This window comes from Squalius cephalus, assembly GCF_949319135.1.
Source record: "Squalius cephalus genome assembly, chromosome: 18".
Lineage (NCBI taxonomy): Eukaryota > Metazoa > Chordata > Actinopteri > Cypriniformes > Leuciscidae > Squalius > Squalius cephalus.
Genome location: NC_137139.1, coordinates 18,411,291 through 18,433,860, shown reverse-complemented (window position 1 = coordinate 18,433,860; position 22,570 = coordinate 18,411,291). Strand labels below are relative to the sequence as shown.

At 37.1% G+C, this 22,570-nt stretch overlaps 1 protein-coding gene across 2 annotated transcripts in view; it reads left to right on the top strand.

The window, feature by feature from the left end:
* klhdc8b (kelch domain containing 8B) overlaps positions 1–22,570 on the top strand; it is a 139,242-nt gene that overhangs the window by 11,753 nt on the left and 104,919 nt on the right. The window contains exons 2-3 of one of the 2 annotated variants that reach the window (XM_079848927.1): positions 6,352–6,918; positions 8,297–9,143. In XM_079848927.1, coding sequence (XP_079705053.1) covers positions 8,753–9,143 — 391 coding nt within the window. In that variant the 5' untranslated portion in view covers positions 6,352–6,918; positions 8,297–8,752. The remainder of the gene's footprint in view (positions 1–6,351; positions 6,919–8,296; positions 9,144–22,570) is intronic. The other variant, XM_079848928.1, reaches the window with a different exon arrangement.

Below are 22,570 nucleotides of genomic sequence, written 5' to 3'. Positions count from 1 at the left end.
CAGCATAAGACCCCACCGGGTACCACTCATCTCCACTACAAATAGGAAAAAGAGGCTACAATTTGCACGAGCTCACCAAAATTGGACAGTTGAAACTCTATGTACTCTTTTCCAGTAGACTGGAAAAATGTTGCCTGGTCTGATCAGAATTTGGCGTAAACAGAATGAGAACATGGATCCATCATGCCTTGTTACCACTGTGCAGGCTGGTGGTGGTGGTGTAATGGTGTGGGGGATGTTTTCTTGGCACACTTTAGGCCCGTTAGTGCCAATTGGGCATCGTTTAAATGCCACGGCCTACCTGAGCATTGTTTCTGACCATGTCCATCCCTTTATGACCACCATGTACCCATCCTCTGATGGCTACTTCCAGCAGGATAATGCACCATGTCACAAAGCTTGAATCATTTCAAATTGGTTTCTTGAACATGACAATGAGTTCACTGTACTAAAATGGCCCCCACAATCACCAGATCTCAACCCAATAGAGCATCTTTGGGATGTGGTGGAACGGGAGCTTCGTGCCCTGGATGTGCATCCCACAAATCTCCATCAACTGCAAGATGCTATCCTATCAATATGGGCCAACATTTCTAAAGAATGCTTTCAGCACCTTGTTGAATCAATGCCACGTAGAATTAAGGCAGTTCTGAAGGCGAAAGGGGGTCAAACACAGTATTAGTATGGTGTTCCTAATAATCCTTTAGGTGAGTGTGTGTATATATATATATATATATATATATGACAGACTTTACAAGATGATTTTGCTAAACTAACACAATACTACAAGACGAAGGCATCATCTAACACAACATTAAAAAGTTACCATAGTAAGAGTAAAAACATTAAAAGTAAACATGTAATATTGAGTTAAGACATACAAAAACACAATCCAACACATTCTCACCTGTAAAAGGTTATCCCATTTCTTCTGGAATTTATATCTCGGCGGTTTCAATGTTCAAAAGAAACATTGGCAAAAAACAGATTGCTTCTGAGGTTATTGCTGCAAATTTTTAAAAAGTGAATGGTAATTTATTGTAAAATACTATTACAATTTAAAATAACAGGTTTTCTTTTTAAATATATTTTATAATGTAACATAGGCCTATTCCTGTGATGGCTGAATTTGCATCATTACTCCAGTCTTCAGTGTCACATGATCCTTCAGAAATCATTCTAATATGCTGATTTGCAGCTCAAGAAACATGTTTGGTTATTATCAATTTTGAAAACAGTTGTGCTGCTTTATATTCTTATGGACACTGATAGCTTTTTTTCAGGATTCTTTGATGAATAGAAAGCTCTAAATGAGAGCATTTATTAGAATTAGAAATCTTGTTACATAAATGTCTTTAATGTCGCTTTTTTGGGTTAAAATCCTTGCTTACAAAAAATATTATTGACTCCAAATGTTTAACGGTAGTGTATTTTCTTTGGATTTAAAAAAAAAATTCTATTCTATTTTAATTCTACTTTCTTATTCCAATTCAGACCACAATTCTGCATAATGTTTGCTACCTAAAGTCAAATTCAGAATTTAAAAGACATTTTCAGTTCAATTCAATTCTGAATGGCACACAACCCTGGTATTTATTAGGTTCATCTAAACCTTTGAAGGTGTTACATAATCTGAGACTTCTTTTAATTAAAGACACTCTTGCTCAATATCCAGCTTCAGTCCCAGCACTCCAGAATATTTCAAAAGGTCAGTGTTTAAAAAGACATGTCACCTTGAGCTATCTGTGGAAAAAGACAGAAAAGAAAGCAGAGGCAAGAAAGTGAAATGGGCCATTTGCACGCAATCCTGGGCATTGACAGACTGCAAAGTGCTTTTCTACAAATCTCTTGAAGTTTTAAACAGAGATCACTGCACAGACATTTAACATTTCATTTATGCAATTTACTTGTTTAATCCTTCTGTGTGTGTGTGTGTGTGTGTGTGTGTTTCAATCCAGATCCAAACCCTACTATCTGCCTTATATTAATATCCATATTCAAACACCTAAAGGGATAGTTCACACAAAAATGAAAATTAAATAATTTACTCACCCTGGTGTTGTTCTAATGCCATATGGCCATCTTTCTTTTTCGGATCACAAAAGGACATTTAAAAAAAAAAAAAAATGTCCTGAACACGCTTGTCCATATAATGGCAGTGAATACCGACCAGCATCAAGCTTTAAAAAAAAGACGCAAAAGTATCATAAAATGGTGCTATGAATGTTTCAGGGGGTATATGATAGGGTTTGGGGGAAAACAAATCTATATTTATTGTATTATTTAACATAAATACTGACCTTGGGCGCTGGTCTTCTGTGCACGACCCAGAAAAGAAAAATCTGTCATCATTTAGGCTACTCACCCTCATTTTGTTCCAAACCTGTTTGATCTGGCAATACAAAAGAATATATTTTCAATATAACTTTTCAGTATAACTTTTTTTGTCCATGTAAAGTCAATGAAGTACAGTGCTGTTTTGGACCCCATTGACATTAAAATTCCCCTTCTAGGGAAAAGGGTGCAACATGAAAGACTCTGGAATGCTGTGAATTTAGAACAACAATGATGAATTTATTGTCTTAAATTGAGACTCTAGATTCAGGAGCTGACCGGGCCAAAATAACAAACAAAACTTTACTAAAGCCTAACATAAAATAAAATAAAATACAATATACAAACCTAACTCCCTAACCAACCAAAGCATCTTTCTAACTTCATTCAGTCTGTGATTTACTTTATGATGGGTTATTTTCTCTTTCCTCTGGCTGGCTGGCCTAGTTTCTCTTATCTCTTAAGAAATAGATTGTGGGGTTAGAGATCAGATAAGTAGAAGAGAGATATTTTTCTCTCTTTGTGGTGGGACAGTAAGATAAATGTGTGCAGGGACCCCCAGGGCAGGCATTAGAATAACCTTTTCGGTCTTGTGAGACAGTGTGTTCCTGTTGCATAAATTTCCTGTATAATCATTGTTTACTATTGTAGTGATGTGCATAATGGAGTTAAGAGATAAGGATAGGTTTACTGGCTGTAAGGAGAAGTTGTGTCAGAATTGTGCCTTTCGGTGTGAGTTTGTCATTTTAGTGAAACGTTTTCTGTGCCACATTACTAGACGTGTTTGGGGACCAGATGAGCGTGTGGTTAAAGTGGTCAGGTTTTGTCTAAATTAGTTCTCTTTCAATAATTGGGCGGACAGTGGTGTAAAGTATTTGAATTAATGTAATTAGTTACTGTTCTTAAAGGGATAGTTCACCCAAAAATGAAAATTCTGTCTTTAATTACTCTCATGTCGTTCCAAACCCGTAAGACTTTCGTTCTTCTTAGGAACACAAAGCAAATGAAGGTCTTTTTGATAAAACCTGAGAGCTTTCTGTCCCTTTATTGGCAGCAACTGACTCTTCTACGCTTCAAAAAGGTCATAAAGAGATTGTAAAAACTAATCCATATGAATTGAACGGTTAAGTCCAAAATGATGAACCGATTGAATTTAGGCTTTTAATGGTGTGATTCTTCTTCTACTGCTTCTTCAAAAAATAAATAAATAAAATAAACTAAGTAAAGATGAATTTGACTGATAGCATTATTTATTTTGTCAACATTCCGATAGTGATTTCGATATACTTTGTTATAACAATATATCGCAATATTTTGTGAAGTCTTTTGGGCGTGATAATCCTGTAGTGAAAAATCTGATATCGTGACAGCCCTAGTGCGTTTAAAAAAGTACAACCCGATCTCACCAGCCAATGGTTCACATGAGAAAAAACGACTTAATGACAGTGTAAAAATGCAGGAAAGTTTGTGTTTAGGTGTTAAGGAACAGAAAATATCATTAGCTCAGTATAAGAGCTATAGAAGGCAGTCCAAAATCACCAAGATGGAAAAACAGACGTGTGTATACTTGATGCTGTTTCCTGCCTTTGGTGGTAGTAGAGACGTTGAGCGGTGAGGCAGTAAATCGTTTGATTATTTGATTCACCAAGGGAATCCAGGAACATATTTGCTGCGGTGTTCACACATGCACACACATACACAAACACACACTATGATATAAACCCATCCTCTGCGTTCACACTCCTGGCTGTGTTTGCATCCCCAGGCCGCTACATCTAAATTTCTTTGTTTATTTTACCTTATGCTCTGTTTAACTAGTTCTCCCCTGCTGACTCCTTCTGTTTACTTCATTTTTGGTACTTTTTCACAGCCGAAAAGCAAAAAGGGAATCATTTCAATGCATGTTTATGCATTGTACCCGAGGAAGGAACCTTTTAAAAATATTTTTGTATAAAATTTGTCTTAACTAAGTATGCTTTTACATCAAATATGTCTTAGTTTGAGATGCTGTCTTTGCACCTTACATTATAGAAGAAATCTGATTTATTCATAATGTGTTCATGCCTTTAAGCTTGTGTCTCAGTGTTTTTGTGTTACTTTGAAGCTGTTTTGAACACACCTTGCATGTTCTCCAAGGCCCCAGCCGGCTCAACTCCCTTTCCCTGGAAACTCTTATGCAGAAGTAATCATGTTTTTGTGCCAAAGGCTAAACGCCTGAGAAATGCGGGGGCTCTTGTGATCGGGTGACTATCAATGGGAGCGAGAAGAGAGAGGCTGACGTGAGGCAGGAGAGGATGGTGGAGAATGGAAATAAGGAAACAGCGCTCTTTGCATGTACATTTGGTTGGACAGAACATTAGCAATAGCAGGCATGAAAAATTCAGACTGTGGAGGGATGATGGAACAGATAAATAAAAAAAAAGAGCTCTTTGAGCCTGGATCAATTGTGAAGTTGAGGGATTAAGGCTGATCAGCCTTCTAAATGTTATCTGGAGCTCAGGCACGGACTTGAACCCCTCTTTAAGAGGGAATAATTCCTCTGCGTCTTTTCCAGTGCAGATGCAGCCAGAAGTCTTACCAAACGGTCATGGAGCCTTTGCTGAAACCAAGAACTGTTTGTACAGAATACTTGATTCATCCAACAGCATGTTTCTGGAAGACTGACAGCTGTGCCCAAGGCCAATCCATCTTTTCCATCGTCTTATGTTGTTCAGAGTTTCCATCTTACAGTTTGACTCCCTTCCTGTTTAGCAATTATAATTCATCCTATTAATAAAGCATCTTAATGAATTAAAATATTTCCATAGGATTCCCTACAGGTTGTGTTCCCTACCGCATAAATCACTGTCATCTGTCTTGTCTGTCTATCTATCTGGCTGTGTCTTTTTCCCTTGCTGAAACTCTTGTCTTTGCAGGCTTTAGACATGTGGACTCATTTTGAACTTGTCAAATAAATGCAAATAGTCCTATTGCAAACATTTTTCTTAATTCGTTTTTTATTTTCTCTTCTTATCCATTTAAAAATATGTAAACTCAAAACAAGACTAATTTACATGAAGCATAATTTGCATATGACTTGATTAAAAAAAAATATTGAATTAAGTTTGAAGTAATTCTTTACTCCATTGATAAATGATGTTGACAGTTTGCTTTAAGAAATAGAAAACCATATAAAATATAGGCTACCTATTAAGAAAATGATTGCATAAATGTGCATCTTTGTTTTTGAATTCTGCTGACTCTATTTTCATTAAATGTGGTTACTGAAGTTACATTTTGAAGCTTCAAAAAAAGTTTGTCTTTTTTTGGCTTTTATAAACTTTAACAGCTGTCTGTGCTTTCAGTTTTGCTGTGTGCTCTGATGATTTAAGAGCCTCTAACTGTCTGAAATTGAGAAATGTGCAGAAATGAAGACTGTAGCTGTCTCAGGGTCTCTCATAGTTGCCACTTGACATTGTTACGGGAAAAAAAATAGCTTTTACCTTCTTCGGTAGAATACAGCATCCTTAAAATACTCGTGTCTGGGTCTGAATACAGCCTTAAGTTAGTGTGGAGAGAGTGTAGAAATTTCTCCCTGTGAGCAGACACTTCATAGAAAATCAATTTCGTAGGTTAGGACACCATTACCGCCAGGTCCAAAAGGGTTTTTTAAAACATAATGGCAGTGAATTCACTCAATAGGGAGGAAAAAGATGCTTAGGCTTGGCATAGTTTGTGTTTTTATTTTATTTTATTATTGTGCAAAGTTCTTTTTATAGTGCTAAAAACACTGCCTTATATGCTTCTAGTTTTGTTGCCATCTGCATTCATAGCTTCAATATACAATTCGTGTTCAATATCTTAATGCAACACGTGATGTCTTGGCCTAATTATAGATAGGAGTCCTTCCAAGAACACAACATAAACATCTGTTTCTCTTCTTCTTGGCTCTCTGCCCTTTTCTCTCTCTCTTGTTTTTGCTCCATCCGTCATTCTTCCAATACTAAGTTTGTTATATGTGTTTTCTTGGCAATGCAGACTGGAGCTGATGTTTACCCTGTGGATCCACTGGACAGCATATCCCAGTGAAATCATCATCTCCCACAATTCCCACGAGACTCTTCCTTCTATGTGAAATAAACTCTACAGCAAGGGAGATAGACCTTAAACAATTGGGATTTATCCCATGTTCCTGACATCATCTTTAGGAAATGAGACTTTTCTTTTCTCTCTACTTGGAGGAAAATCTAATGAAAAGCCAAGAGAAGGATTCATTTTACTTACAAATCTGCTCCTTCTAAACCCAAAGAAGAGCCTGATGGTGTCATATGATCTGGACTGATTGTACTCAGTTGGAGTGCCTAGCGGCAGCACTTTTGCTCCAGATGAAACTGATGTTTTTCCCGAATAATTCTTAGTCTGTCTGGAGTCGTTAACACGCTGTGTGTTGTGGCATGCTGTTGGGCTCAGAATCCACAGCATCTTAATTACACAACCGATTCGCTGCCATTTAAAGATCTGCTTTCCTCTTTTTTTGTCATCTTTACTTATGCTATTACCCAAAAGATGCCCAAGAGATCCTGTTGTCTCCCACACATGCACCTAGTAAGTTTTTGCATATAATGTCTGTAACCTTTCCAGTGCTTCTCTTTCTCTCTAGCATTAAGGTCATATTTATTCACACATCCCACCATAATGAAGCCTTTATTTAATGATGCTCAAGTCCAAATTAGCCTGGTTCAGTGACTATCCAGGGCCATTGGTCCCCGCAGACGCAGTGACCTTTGGAGAGGGCCAGACTGCTGTTTTGTGGCCCAACACCTTCACACACACGTCTACCCTTGAGCCTCTGGCAGTAAATAGTGAATGGTAAATGTCAGTGCTCTGGCCATTGAATTATACGGTTTATTTAAATAAGTGTAAGAGCAGATCAGATCGGCCCACAATCTCCACCGGCAGCTTGCCTCCATTCACACGGATGCCTTCGGCAATCTGGGAATTTTATCTTTGATTAGAAGGATTATATTGTCTTCCCTCTGATGGCATGTCCTGTCCTGTTTTGTTACTGTTTAGTTACAAAACATGACTTTTATTTGACAGACAAAAGTTTTAAAATATTAATGCTTAAGCAGTTTATTTAAAAAAAAAAAAATTTCCAACGAAAAATAAAATAAAATAAAATAAAAGTGCTTACTAAAGAAGGTATTCATTAGGGGTGTAACAATATATTGTGTCACAATATATATATCGCAATACCAAAATGCAACAATATGTATTGTGGATAGTTTACCCAAAATAAAAATTACTGTGTGAGAAAAAAATTCAGGTTTTCAGAGTTTTAGTGTCAGTACTACATTAAACTGCTATATATAATGTTGAATATATTGTATAATAATGCAATCCAGTTGCCAGTAAAAAGTGGCCTACATTATTTTAAATATATCTAGTGAGTGACAGAGTGCAAGCATATTCGTCTAAAATAATTCTGTATTTTCAGCTTCAGAATCATGAATATTTTTTAGTCTGGTGTCACCATTGTCCTATACATTGGGTTACCAGCACCAAGTTCAAGCCTATTCATTTACACCCACAATGTAATATCAAATTTAGCATTTTAATCAACACATTTTTTGTTAACCTTTAACTATATGTCTTGGAGTATCGCAATAATATCGTATCGTGATATGTATGCAATCGTGACATGAGGGTATCGTTACACCCCTTAATGATATTCGGACAATTGTATCACCCTCACTTTATTTGACTCCAAAAATTTGACCCCATTTTAATATAGAAATGAAAACATATTCATCATAAAGTCATTGTATGCATGAAGTGCATTTTTGATGTTTTTCAGAATAAATTAATAGATAAAAGGTGACAACAAATTATGCATGCCATTCACCAATGAAACTCATTTGATTACGTTGTCTTTAATCTTGCGCTTGCTCTATTACTGTCTCTCTTTTCCTCTTCCTCACAGCGTCAGACATGAGGGTCGCACCGACACGTTTGGCAGGACCACAGAAAGGGATCCCGCTTGACGTTCCACGTGGATAAATTAGTTTTTTTCTTGTCGGAGTTACACATTCTTTCCATATCTTTTACAACTGTGCGGCTCGTGGAAGACAACGGGAAAGACTTAAAAGGGCCTGATGCACCTTTTAAAAGCAGCAACAAAAATGAATAAATCATCAAGATGGAGTGAGGGCTAGTTCTTCACAGACAGCGCTGAAGGAAACACTCTTCCCCCCCCACCTGCCGGCTCCGAGCGAGCGAGAGAGAGCTAGAACTGAGGTCTCTGGCAGACTGACAGTTGCAGCCTCTCCTGCTCTCTAGCCTGGCGTTTTGTTGATGCATTTGCCTTGATTTTCACGTTCCTCTGCCCTCCCCTCTGTGCCTGTGTCATGCTCTGTTGCCGGCGTGCCGTCCTGGAGCCATGCCCATCCCCGAGATGGCTTTGAGCACGGTGAAGTCTCTGTACTGGGAGGTGTTCCCCTCCATGGCCACGCAGCGGGTGTACTGCACGCCTGTGCTCTGGGCCGGGCGCCTCTATGTGCTGGGGGGCTGCAGCGAGAACGGCCTCCCTTTGGACTCCGCCGAGGTGCTGGATCTGGAGAGCCAGCGCTGGTGCGAGCTGCCCCCTCTCCCCACCGCTCGGGCCGGGGCATCCGCCGTGGCCGTCGGAGACCAGCTCATGGTCATGGGAGGCATGGATGCACAGCAGAGCCCACTGGCCTCCGTGGAAGTATATCATCCTGATGAGGGCAAGTGGGAGAGGAAGACGGGACTGGGGCAGGCCTCCATGGGCATCACCACGCTGGAGAGAGGTAAGAAGTGTTTGCTCCTCATTTTGACCAATTCCTTGAAAAGATTCCCAAAAAAAGAACCGCATTGGATGCTGGTTTGCGAGACTGCACTGGTTGATCCACCTCATTAGATAAACTGTACTAGTCAACTTGCATCACCAGGCAAGTTTTTTCTTATTAGAGTGCAAAAAAAATGTTTTTACAATTAAAAGAAAGTCTAAAAATCCTTAAAACTTGAAATAAACTTGTTTTCAGAAGTTGTGCCCTTAATTATGCTTATTTTCCTTACCCAGTTGTTAAATTAGTCATGTATGAACCTTACTAAAAAATTTTAGTTTATGCCAAATTTGACAGTGGGGTAAGAAAAATAAGCACAATTAGGCATATTCTCTGAAAACAAGTCATAATATTTTATGCCGTTTTACATCTATGGTCAATGACAATAAGCATATCCAGGAAAAAAAGAAAAGTATTTGTTTCCTTGAAAAGTTTCCACATACATTTTTCAAGAAAAAACATTTTTACAGTTATCGGAATGTTTTAATGAATTAATATGATTATTACATTTTGGTATGCTTTCATACATCACACCACATGTCATTTTACAGTCTGGATTAAACTGCCTCATAAAAAGTCAAAATATGTAATATTTTAAGACAATAATTGACCTTGACACATGGTCATGTCTGTAATGTAATTTTTTGTTTTGTTTTGTTTTTCTATATGTTTCTGCATGTTAGTTATGCCACATGACTTTGATTTGACAGACAAATGTTTTTCAAATTTTAATAATACTAAAGCAGTTTTTAAAAATATATATTTATTTAATGAATAAAAAGACTGCTTACAAAGTACTTAAGGTTTTCTTTTCAAATCCATTATATCTAAATCCTTTATATATATATATATATATATATATATATATATATATATATATATATATATATATATATATATATATATATATATATATATACTGTATATAGGCTTTATGTCTCCAAAAGTGTCAAACTGAATTTTATTATAGAAATTAAAAACCTACTAATAGTAGAAATATTTATTCAATTTATTGTATGCATGAATTGCATTTTAATGTATTTTAGAATTTTTACAAAAATAGCATCATGTCATTGACCCAGCAAATTGATCTAATTTTAAGGATGTTTAGATTTTTTTTTCTATGAGAAAACAAGACAAATATATTTCTTACCCACTTCACTGTCTTTTCACTACAAGTGTATGTGTAAGTGTTCTGCTGTTGTAGTTTTTCAGGCTAAATTGTTATTGTTTGGTTCACAAACCTCAGTGAGCAGCAGTGTGTAGAAAGACATCAGACTGTAATTGGGGAAAACAAAGTTTGGTTCCTCCCTTCATCTTTCTGCTGCTTCCCGTCAGAGCACGATTATCTGTATAATCTCAAATGCTGTTATCTTTGGTACAATCACTGCAGTTGTAATAAATGTCTCATAACCGGCGCCTCTGGAGTGCTCCGGATATACCAGCTCCAAGTGAAGGAATCAGTCATGCCATTGTGACACAAAGACTTACACTGCAGAGAAAGGTCTCTCTAACACATTCTCCATCCTCTCCAGCTTATGTAGGTGTGTGTTCAGGTGACAGTTTATCCAGTTTGAGACCCCGAGGAAGAGTGTTTATTCACAGGGATTCGCTTCTCCTAAGATGTATTCCACCAGCTGAGCCGCATTCAGGCCGGGACAGATCAGTTCAGTTCTGTCTGTGGGTCCATGTTAAAACTATCAGCAAGACCTATTTGGGTTCATTAGCAGGAGAGAGATCTTGTGTGAGAACATGTGGTTCTCTAACCAATACTTCTTTCAGTCCACAGAATTAGAAATGATCTGTCTTCTCATTTACTTAGAGCAGCAGAGCGTTTGAAATTAGCTTGTGAGGTTTGGGCTAGACATTTGCCATTAAAAAATAATATTGAGGTAAATTAAATAGGCCATATCATGAATATGTTCATTTTAATTTTTTTCTAGCTCTGCTTATAATTTTGGTCAAGGTTCCTTGCACCAAAAACTAGCGATTTACTTTTTTTAATGAGCATTTTCTATTCTCTTTTTGACACTTTTTTTACTTCCACTGTCTTGCCTTTTTTTTAACAATTAAAGGGATACTTCAGGATTTAGCATTAAGCTTTGTATTAGTAGAATACCTGTAGTATTTTCGAATAACCGTGCTTTCCACCCTCATATCCCCCTGAGACGAGAGATTTATGTATTTTTTGTCTGGAAAAAATCCTCCGATGACACAAAAATCATCATTTTGCGTCATCGGAGGATTTTTTGGCCAGAGGCTAAAGACTACAGCCAGTAGTAGGGGCTGTCCCGCATGTTTTCAACCCGCCCATAGAGGGTGGGATCTCACTCACAGAATGTACACATAGTGTCAGCCATCTTTTTTTTGGAAGCTAAGCTAGCAGGCTCTTGTTCTGTGGAGAAAGCTAAGTAGTAGGAGAAAACTGAGTAGTAAGGGTTACCATCCTCTTTTTCCCAGACATGTCCGGCCGTCGAGATGTCCAAAATGTCCGGGATTCGGCTTTTGCTTTCTGGGGTCGCCATTCATTGTTTACATTGCACACCTTTTGTTTCAATCTAACTGAATTCATTCCGATTGGTGAATCTGAATGTAGTGTTTACATGAACGCTAAACAAGTGATCGGTTGATGTGCGTTTTAACATTGCTAAGAAAATTCCCGCTCCTCCGTGAGAGATACGAGACCGGTGCGTCTCACAGGTGCTTCTCATCAGTAATCACGCCACCGGCCTCGCGCCGTTCTCCCGCGACCCTCAGTCTCGTCCTGCTCGCCACAGTAAACATAATGAATGGCGACTGTAGAACGCAAAAGCCGAATCCCGGACATTTTGGGTGATCTCGAAATCCCGGGCAGACTCGTCACGGAGACTCACTAGTAGCCTAGCCTTGTTGTTTAACTGTGCTCTCTTACCGGTAGGCGTGGCTTGGGAGTGGCCTCGTAGAACAGCGAAGCAAGTGCATTCTGGAAGTTATGGTCTTTCATCCACATAAGCCAAAAATACATTTTCTGGCTTTTCTCAGTCTAGAAAGCTCTAAATTCAAAAATAATTTCACATTTCTTCTACATAAATGACCCATTTTAAATACACATTCATCTTTCCAGAGGTGAAGTATCCCTTTATTAATAATAAATAATTATTAGTATTATTAGGCATCACAATGTTGTTATTATTATTAATAATAATAATTAATAATACATATTAATAATTATTCTCCTAAAGATGAAAATTTACTCATCCTTCTGTTGTTCCAAACCTTCTCTGTGGAACACAAATAGTCTTCTGAAGTCATATGTTAACTTTTTATGAGGAACAGACCAAATTGCATTGAATTTTTTTTTTATCTTTTCCAGTCAGTGAGTTGACAATTTAAGAACTAGATAAGGCCAGATTTCTTAACAGATAATTGAAACGATCCAAGAACGAGTAAAAGTTCAGAAGACTTTGTCATTTTGTCCTCATTCACTTCCATTTTAAAAGGGGTGGCTACATTTTGTGTTCAGTAAAATAAATTCAATTATTTACATAATAATTACAGGATTTTGCTACTGTACTGTAAGACTTGTTACTGTACCTTTAAGTGGTGTAAATGACCTCTACTTTGATTGACTAACGTCTTTGCATGTAAAAGAGTAACACTGCTTAGATGAGGTAGGTTTGCTGTCATGTACAATTGATATGAATTTGTAGCCTCTTTTGTGTGTGAAAGAACATGAGCACACCAGGGAAAGAGCTGCAGGATTGTGTGTTTATCTATGTGCATTAGTGCGTTTATAATTATGCCTCTGTTGTTCAGTTTCCTTAAAGTTGTGTTCCCTTTCTAGGCACACAAATCATACAAGAATACAAATACCAGCATGATCCATGCCTTGCCTTATTAAAACAAGTGCATGCTAATTGCCATATGCCACCACCATGTGGACTGATAATTAAACTTGAAAGATCTTTTTATACAGCTTTCTGGAATACTTGTTTCTTATTGGTCAAATATTTGTATATAATGACGGCTAAACTGTGCATTTGATCTTTGTCAATGGCAACCGACCTCATGCACATCTCTCCATTGTCTTTCTTCTCGCATAATAAAACATTTTTAGATAATTTAGGTACGTTTGTTTATTTATTTACTTAAATATCGTAATTTATTCACAATTTCAGTCGGTTATTGTCGCAAAATAAATCTCAATAGGGTGATCAGGACCTCAACAAATTAAAGGGGTTTTGTATCATCCTGAAAAGGTTTATTTTGTTCTTTAGGTGATCCTGACATAACTTTTCTCTCATTTTCAATTGACAATTTATCACGTCACCCTACGTTACTATCAGTGTATCATCGTAATTCTTTAAACTCTCGTGTTGGAAAAAGCATTAAGGTCCTGAAACAGGCCGTTTGATTCAGTTCAGGCTTTGGTATCAAAGACCTCTGTTTTCACCTCTCTCTTTTGGTCAGCGGAGCTTGTTCTCTTTGATATCCTTCACGTCATCTTAGAAACAAATTGCTTTGAGGTTCCAATCTGTATTTATATGGCTTTGAAATCCCATTTTCCTTTGCACCCCTTTGCCTTATTGGAAACATTCTTTATCCGAATATCAATCCGGGTCTGAGCCAAACCATCTAGATCTTGTAAATAACATATCCCATACTGGATTTGATCTCAATGTTTAGGAAGAAAATAGAAAAAGCTGATGCTGTTTGTGATAATGACAATAATAGAGAATTGAGCTGGAGAAGTGCAGCTGTGGCCAGTCAAAACCAGAGAAGTCTTATCTCATATTTGTTCTGGTGTGCGGCTGTGCGCTGTTGTCTAGTGAGAAGTTTGAGCGTGTGCTGTGGTGTTGAGGACGTGTCAGGATCATGCTGACCTCTCACTAAGACAGCATTTGGAGCGGATGTCTATTTAGGCAGGCAAGGTCTTTTTGATTTCAGACTAGCACTCTGAAGAAAATGTGACTGTGAACTAGGGTTGCCAACCATACTATATAATACAGAATCATCCTGTGTTAACCCTAAAGTGGGATGTATTTTGTCTCATGTTTTAGTGTTTTGCTCCTGAAATACTAGGAACACTTTGGCATGTATCAATTTAGTTAGTCAGTGTTATAAATTTCAGAATAGGATGGAAAACAAATTGCAAATGATGAATGTGAAACAGACAGTTTCACTGCAAGTTGTGTATGAAAGCCATGACACATGCTGTTATGCATAATTGCATATATTCACCATTACATTAAAAATTTAAATATTTTGAAATATTATTACAATTTTAAATGACTGGTTTACTATTTGAATATATTTTAAAATGCAAGTTATTCCTGTGATGGCAAAGCTGAATTTTCAGCATCATTTCATTACTCTTTACTCATTACATTACTGACATGATCCTTCAGAAATCATTATGCTGATTAGCTGCTCAAGAAACATTTCTGATTAATATCAGTGTTGAAAACAGCTGTGCTGCTTAACATTTTTGGTGAGATTCTTTGAATAGAAAGTTCAAAAGAACATTTGTTTGTGCAGTTCTTGTGCATTGGTGCATATTTTTCACTGGATTTGTTGCTGTATTAATTAAAAATTGTTGAATTCAAAGTAGGGCTGCATGGTAATGGTTAAACTGATCATAAATATTTTGCTTAAAAATTATAATCCAGATTTTTAATCACAATTATTCTTATCTGAAATAAATAAATATATAAATGGTTGCCAGATTTGAGCAGATTAAGTAAAAACTGGGCAGGAAATGTATCATTTTAAGAGAAAAGAGAGAGAGAAAAAATCCTGACATCTGCCAAACCCAAGGAGGAAGGATTAGAAGACTTGTTACCAATGGAAAATAACAGAAATGCCTAAATAAAAAAATGTTTTCAGGACAAATAATCAGCAACGATTATTTTTAATTAACTAAGAGAAGCAGAAATCATTATCGCAATTAAAATACGATTAATCTCGCAGCCCTGATACAAAGTGTTTAGGGGGTTTTTTTTGTTGAATTTTTATTCATTTGATAGTTTAGTTTTATGAATATGGGCATAGTTCAGCCGAACTTGTCAGTTACTGGACAAATTTCAGTCAAATAAAGATTAACAACTCATTTTTTACCAAATTTACAATTACTGCGAAGCAGAATTCTCTAACGTTATAATTTGCCTAGGCTAAATTTATATGTGATTATTGGCCTTAACTTTACTTTTACTTAATCTGTGTCAGCCTGAATTTTACTATTGCATTCATTAAACACATACCAGCAGATAAGTATTTATAGTTTCTGATCTATCCTCCATAATTACATCTTTTAAATATTACAACAGATACAATAAACTCAGTTTGGCAAAATCTAAGTGTTTGCATTTTAGGATTATTTCAGTCAAACGGTGACAGATCTTTTTTTTGTACTTGCATACACTGTCACTCTGTAAGCATTTTTTTTATATATAGTGATGTCAGTTACCTGCCACTAACAATTTACATGCATCTCAAAAAGCATATGTGGTTTATATATAAAGGTCTTCCTAAGTTGTCTTAAAAATAAACTGTCTATTATTTTCTTCTGCTTAAGTTTGCATCCCTCCAAACAGCACACCTATGGGCCACTGGACTCTCTCTTTCTTTGACTACTGCTTATCTGTATCTCCCACTCTACCATCCCTCTCACTTCCCTGCCATCATTTGATCAAGAGAGCATTCTTGTTGCTAGGCAACAGGTGTGTAAATCTGTGTGTGAGTGTGTTTGCATTTGTGTGTGTGTGTTTGACCCAGAGTCATTTTTAGAACGGAACAGACTGAGTTGCATTGCCAATCCATGATTCACTCGCTGCTGTGCTACTCTCCTCTTTCCCTCTTCACAAGAGAGGCAAAAAGAAGTGCTTATTGCCCTTCTGCCCCCTTAATACCCACAGTGCCCTTTGTGTTCATCAGATACATAATAGTGAGAAAATCTCCCAATTCACTTGCTGAGTCCATCTGTTTGACCCAAACAGCCCTCCATGTTCTCTAGACACATTGCAGCGACTGTGCATCTCTGCAGTTTTTACACTCACTTTCTTTTAAAACAGTACTTATGTTTAAGGAGAGTTTGTCCATCCGTTACAGATGCATCTTAAAAGAAGGTTTTGGGTTGTACAGTATCCCCTGGAGATGATCTTAAAGTATGTCTCTGCTGTAATCCTGGTGGAACCATTTGGTCCACTTTTCCTAGAAGTATACGTGATGCAGGCTAAGTGAGCTTTTCCTTTGTGAATTATGCAGAAACGCAGTGGAAGTTCTGCTTCTTCAAACGATAGCTGCAATGTACATGTAAAAATCGAGGTCAGCTCTAACAATTTTCCTCATTATTGAGCACAAAAACTTTATGATGAAATCTTGTTGTGCCATAAGATTGTGTTAATGCTAAACAAAGGCAAGTGGACAAGAAAATGCTGAATATTTGCTTAAAGTGTTGGGGAAGCTGTAACTTGACAAGTTACAAGCTATTATGGTTTCAATAAATTAAACTACAGATGAATTATGAATACAAATTATATGTATGTCTGTTATTTAAAGCTATGCTGAGCTGTTTGCATTTGTACTATGTTTTGAGTGTATACTTAAATGAGCATTTGCATTTTTAATGACATTCGAGACTCTTCCATATTGATTGACGTATATAATTGGTTAATTATACAGTAGTCTGGTTAAAACACTAGGAAAATGGATGGATGACTGGATGGATGTTCTTTCTCTGCATCTGATGTTTCTGTTTGTTTAGATGCAACAGTTGATGTGTCTGTGAAAAAAAAAAAAAAGCTTTTTAGTTTTGTATCACTTTTCTGTTTTTTTCCCCCTGTTTTTCATACACAAGCTGTAGTGTTTTTGTTCCAATTTACAGAGCAGTAATGTGGTTTTTGAATGTTATTACATGAAGGCAAGATGTGCAGTTCATCTGATTTGGCCTTGTTAGCACATGTCTTAATGCAACCCATGTTGCGTGTAGGTGTGCAAGCTGCTGATAGAATGTTACTAGGCTAGCATGTGTTTGTCATTTGGTAGATGATGTCGTGTTTGTGTGTGCATGTGTTTGTGTGATCTCATTACATAAATTTGTCTGGGAAGTGAGCTGAGATGCAGATCACTATGGTAACACATCCATCTCTGCCTTACGTAGGAACGAGACAGCTGTGCAAACAAACACATTTTAATACTTTCATTATTATATGTGGTAACTTATCTGTTACTTATCTGTGCGACACAGATGGTGCTCAAAGAATACAGTGTTGCTATTGCACGCACACCGATATCCTGACAGCAAGCCTTCATTACGTGCACACATACATGCAATCTGAAATAAAAGATGCTGAAACCATTAGTCCCTTCCTCTATGCTATTGTGCAAAGGCTGTTTGATGTTGCTTTGCGACCTCTGTGTACGGCACACGTTTGATCGCTGTGTGGTGCGCGGGACACTTTCTTCTGAGGAAGCGTAAAGAATGGGAAAGAATACATGCAACTGCTAATTTCCATCGTCTCTCTCAGTCCCATCTCTCTTTCTTTCTGACACCTGTGTTGAGGTGCTTATTTGATGCTCATCTAATTGAGCTGATCTAAATACATCCTCAATCACTGTAGAGCTCATTAGTCTTCTGAAACCAGTCAACCTGTGTGTGTGTGTGTGTGTGTGTGTGTGTACTGTGTATGATTCTGTTGATTCTCTCCTTTTTTTCATTCACAGATCTTTTTTGAAGTCATATTGCCCTCAATACCAACATTTTTTTTTAATATATATAAAATATTTTAAATATTTCTTTCTGTATTCACATAATCGTACGAATCTCAAACTGTATTCCCACTCTGTAGTTGTTGCATTGAAATTATTTTACATCATGGACATCAAGTGTGGCCACTCAACAAATAACTAAAACTGTACCAAAGTACACAACATTATTTGTTTGTTTGAATGTTTATATAGTGTCATATAAACCATCTAAAAGAATGCGTTTATAAATGTATTTAGAAATACACACACACACACACACACACACACACACACACACACACACACACACACACACACACACAGTACGGTAAGTTTGAAAAGCCTGCATGTATTTGATCAAAAATACAAAATACACAGGAATATTGTGAAATAGTATTACAATTTAAAACAATGGATATTGTTACAAAAGATTTCTATTTTAAATAAATGCTGTTCTTTTTAACTTTTTATTCATCAAAGAATCCTGAAAAAAGTATTGCATGTTATAAAAAATATCAAGAAGCAGGGGAGACCGGGGACAGTTGCAACATGGGGATGGTTGCAACATGTCATTTTTCTCCAATCAGAAACAAGCTAGAGTGATGACACTCATACTGCACATGCACAGTTAGACCCTCCCCCCACCAAGAAGACAGTAGATATATTCAACATCTGCTGCTGCATTTCTTGAACAAAACTTGTTTTGGAGGTATGAAAGTAAATTTTTTCATGAGATATATTTTTGTCATACTGTCCTGACATTTTGTATGAATTAATCAAAACTTACTTAGTTTGAATTATTGTTTTGTTGACTTCTAAGTGACATGGTTAGCATGTGTCAAAGTCAGTGTGTCTAGCAGGCACATGATGTTCTTGTCATGGCTGATAGGGTTGGGGACGGTTGCAACAAGTTATAAATTGCATGTTTAATAAAAGTTTGTTGCATTGCAAATTGTTCAATTCTTCTTCCTGTCTGACACTGAAATATGGAGGGATTGAATCTGTAACACCTGCACACTGAATCTATATAGGCCTATATTCTACACATAAACAAACAAAACTTAATAACTGTTATTTGATAAATATGACTAAATAAATAAATTATAGGCTATATAATTATATATATTGAATATGAATATATATATATATATATATATATATATATATATACACACAGTATATATATATATATATATATATATATATATATATACACAGTATATTTTCAGAATTCTATGCTCATTGAGACAAAAAGCTTAAGTTAATTAGTGAAATTTCAGGTATTTTTAACGTGTTGCAACTGTTCCTGGGTTGTGTTGCAACCGTCACCTGGGTTGGGGTCAGTTGCAACATCTGGCTTCTTCCATTCAAATAAATACTCTGAACAATATGTCATACATAAATAATCATCTTTAAATGGTATGGGTAATTAGCAGACAGATGCGAGTTTAATATATACAATTTTGGTTGGTCTAGTCCAAATAGTCTCTGAGTAACTGAGAGAAATGCAAAAAGTGTTGCAACTGTCCCCGGTCTCCGCCACTTAATATTTAATATATATAGGTTACATCTTGTTTACTTTGGTACTATTCTATTATTTAGTTAGTTATGGCAATTTATTAAAACTATTACATTTTAACAGGCTGTTTTAACAGTTTTTTTTTTTTTTTTTTTTTTTTAATAGTGTTTACTTTCTAGAGCCCCTTTCACACAGCGCGATGATCCCGGCAATTTGCCAGAACGCCTTCTGTGTGAACGCAAACACGACCCGGGATTGATGCCGGCATCGATGCCAGGTTGGGGACCTAGTAACATTGCTGTGTTCAGTCTCGGAACGCACGCTGTGTGAACAAAAGCCGTAATAATGCCGTGTCGTAGTGATGACGCTGAAGCCGGGATCGTGAAACGGTATGTAATGCGCAAGTTTATAATCGAATAAGAAAAAAAATGCACAAGCGTGGGTTCTCGAGAGAGAAATCGCAGCTCATAAGCAAACTTAAGACGCTTCTGAGACATAAGTCACATCAATGTCACGTGTCTTTAGGGGATTTTTACGGGTTGTGTGTGAACGCACTCTGATTCCGGAAAATCACTGGCAGTGTGAATGAACCAAAACCAAACGAACCCGGGTAAAATTTAACGTGTATTTTCCGGAATCTCTGTGTGAAAGGGGCTTATAGGTGTCTCTTAAATTTGGATGATTTCATGCACTTGGTAGCTAATAATTCACAACACCAAAGACAATTTATTTATTTAATATATTCTTTTTTTTAACCTAGCATATTTTTACATGGTTTTTGAGGTGGAGGACTTTTTGCAACCTGTCCATGTTGATGGTCATATTTTGTCTAGTTTCTTCCAAATGACAGATGAATTTGGGCCAAAATACAGTAGATTTTGATTGGATCACACCATCTTTGACTTGTACAGTTATCTTTTTGTAGTTGCATTTTATTATTTGTATTTGCCATTGTCAGAACAGACCTAAGACCCATTAGATTAGAACTAGTCTGAAGCATTCTGGGAAATGTAGATGTTCTGTTCTTTTGCATGTTCATCTTTCACCTTGATCTGGGTCCATAGACTTCATCAGGTTAGCTTTAGAGAAATCCCTCAGTATACTTGAGCTTCTCCTACAATTTAACGCTCTGTGAGGAAGACGATTAGAGAGTTTCTCCCTCAAGACGTAATTGTCTCAGAGCTGGCGACTTGTAACTTTCCTCACCCCACTTAAAGATTATTTTCTTTCCTCAGGGGAGCTTTAGAGGAGGATTGTGCTTCTCTGACAGTCAATGCTTTTGCCGCGGGCACAGATACAGTCCACAGCTAAAGTGTTGAGCTCACTTTCACAGAATCCAGCAGACGGCTTTACTTTTCACAATCTGTTCTCATGCATGGACATAGTACCATAGATACTGTTGCCATGTTGCCAATGCATTCAGAAAATTTTGGGTTTGTGGAAAAGTATTTAAATTAAAGGAGATATGTGTAATTTTGGCACAAAACAGAAAATAATGGCTACTCTTACCACCCCTTCAAACTAGTTGTCCCATACAGAGTTTGTCTGGTTGGCATAAGAAGCCATAACATTTTTCTCTTTTGTAAGCAACATTTAAATGGCAAGTATTTCATTACATTATGGTAGATCAGGGTTTTCCCCCCTTTGTCTGCTGTAATTTCACAGGATAATCACTAGTGAAAGGTTTGACTATGTCCATGTTTTTGTGGTGCCATCAACCTATCAATGTTGTTAGCGTGTTACTTTCCTTCTGAGTGATTCGTCATATGACATTTATGGCTAAGCTGATTGGCTCAAAGGGGCTGACTGGCTGTGAACAGCTGCCATTGGGATAAATGGGAATACTTTTGGATTGCTTCCTCAAGACATTATAAACATCCTTCATCACTCAAACAGAAAGCAATTTTCTTTAAGCACAGTGTTGACTCTTCAGAAAATTAACCTGCAAATGACTTAATAGTTGTAGGATTGAGGGCGAAACAAACACAAATTAATCTTCCAGGTGAATTGTTCAAACATAATTTCTCACAGAACTGAACATTCCAGACACCAAATCACCAACCCCAGAGCCATAAAAGAAGGCTCCAGCCAGCCAGTCTCCGCTGACCAACGAAAACCCCCAGCTAAGAACTTTATGGCCATGCAAGCTTCAAAGAAGATGAGCCCAACTAAAGGAAGAACTGGTCAATGTGAGATAGCTTGGAAAAGAATGATTGGCTCAGAGATAGCACAATTCAGCCCGATCAAGATAACAGCAGGAGCTGCTCGAGCCCACAACATTCCAGACCCCTCCTCCTTAAGGACCTCTGATAGACCTCAGGGTGTAAAATCGTTTCAAACCACAGAACTGAGATTTTACCTATAACATATATAAAATCATTCAAGAACAATTTTCAATGGACTTATAGATCAAGCATCATGCAACGACATGATTCTATATTGTTCCTACAATAGATGGGTGTATCTGACATGCTTAGATGCCATACAATTCATGTAATTGTTATAATTGTTAGATGTTTGAATGAAAATGTGTTGTGTTTCATATCAATATGATCGTATGTTCTTAATTCAAAGGATGGCTTGATTGAAATCTGTGGAAAATGTTTCGGATTCTTATAATAGTAATAATGTCTTAGCTGTGGCCTCTGTACTCTTTGCTAGAGCTTAGAGAGTAAGGAGAGCACAGATAAGCTTGATTTATGATAAGAAGTGAAGAGAACGCCACCTCCTAAATAAAGACAGTGTCTAATTGGTTAGAACTGATCCAGGAGGCTGGGCGGACATTTGAGTTTAAAATCTTAACACCAGAACAAAGTTAAGAGTTTTAGTGCAGAACCAAAAATGCAGCGGGAGATGAAGATCTAAGACAGACAAGGAACCATGTAAACGCGCAGACGAAACAACCCAAATCAAGATCTGGAGAACATGGGTTAAACAGCTTCATTCAAGCCATCATCTACTCCTCTCAATTTCCTTTCTTTTCTTAGTTTCCTTTCTTTTCCGTTGTGAGTCTCGGTTCTAAGTTAAGTTTTGCGACAAGATTTCGAGCCACGTTTCTTCTGCAAAGCCAGCTTCAAACAAAGACTTTCATTCCGCCAGCACGCCACGTGACTGACCACGTGACCCAGACATCAGGCACGCGGAGACC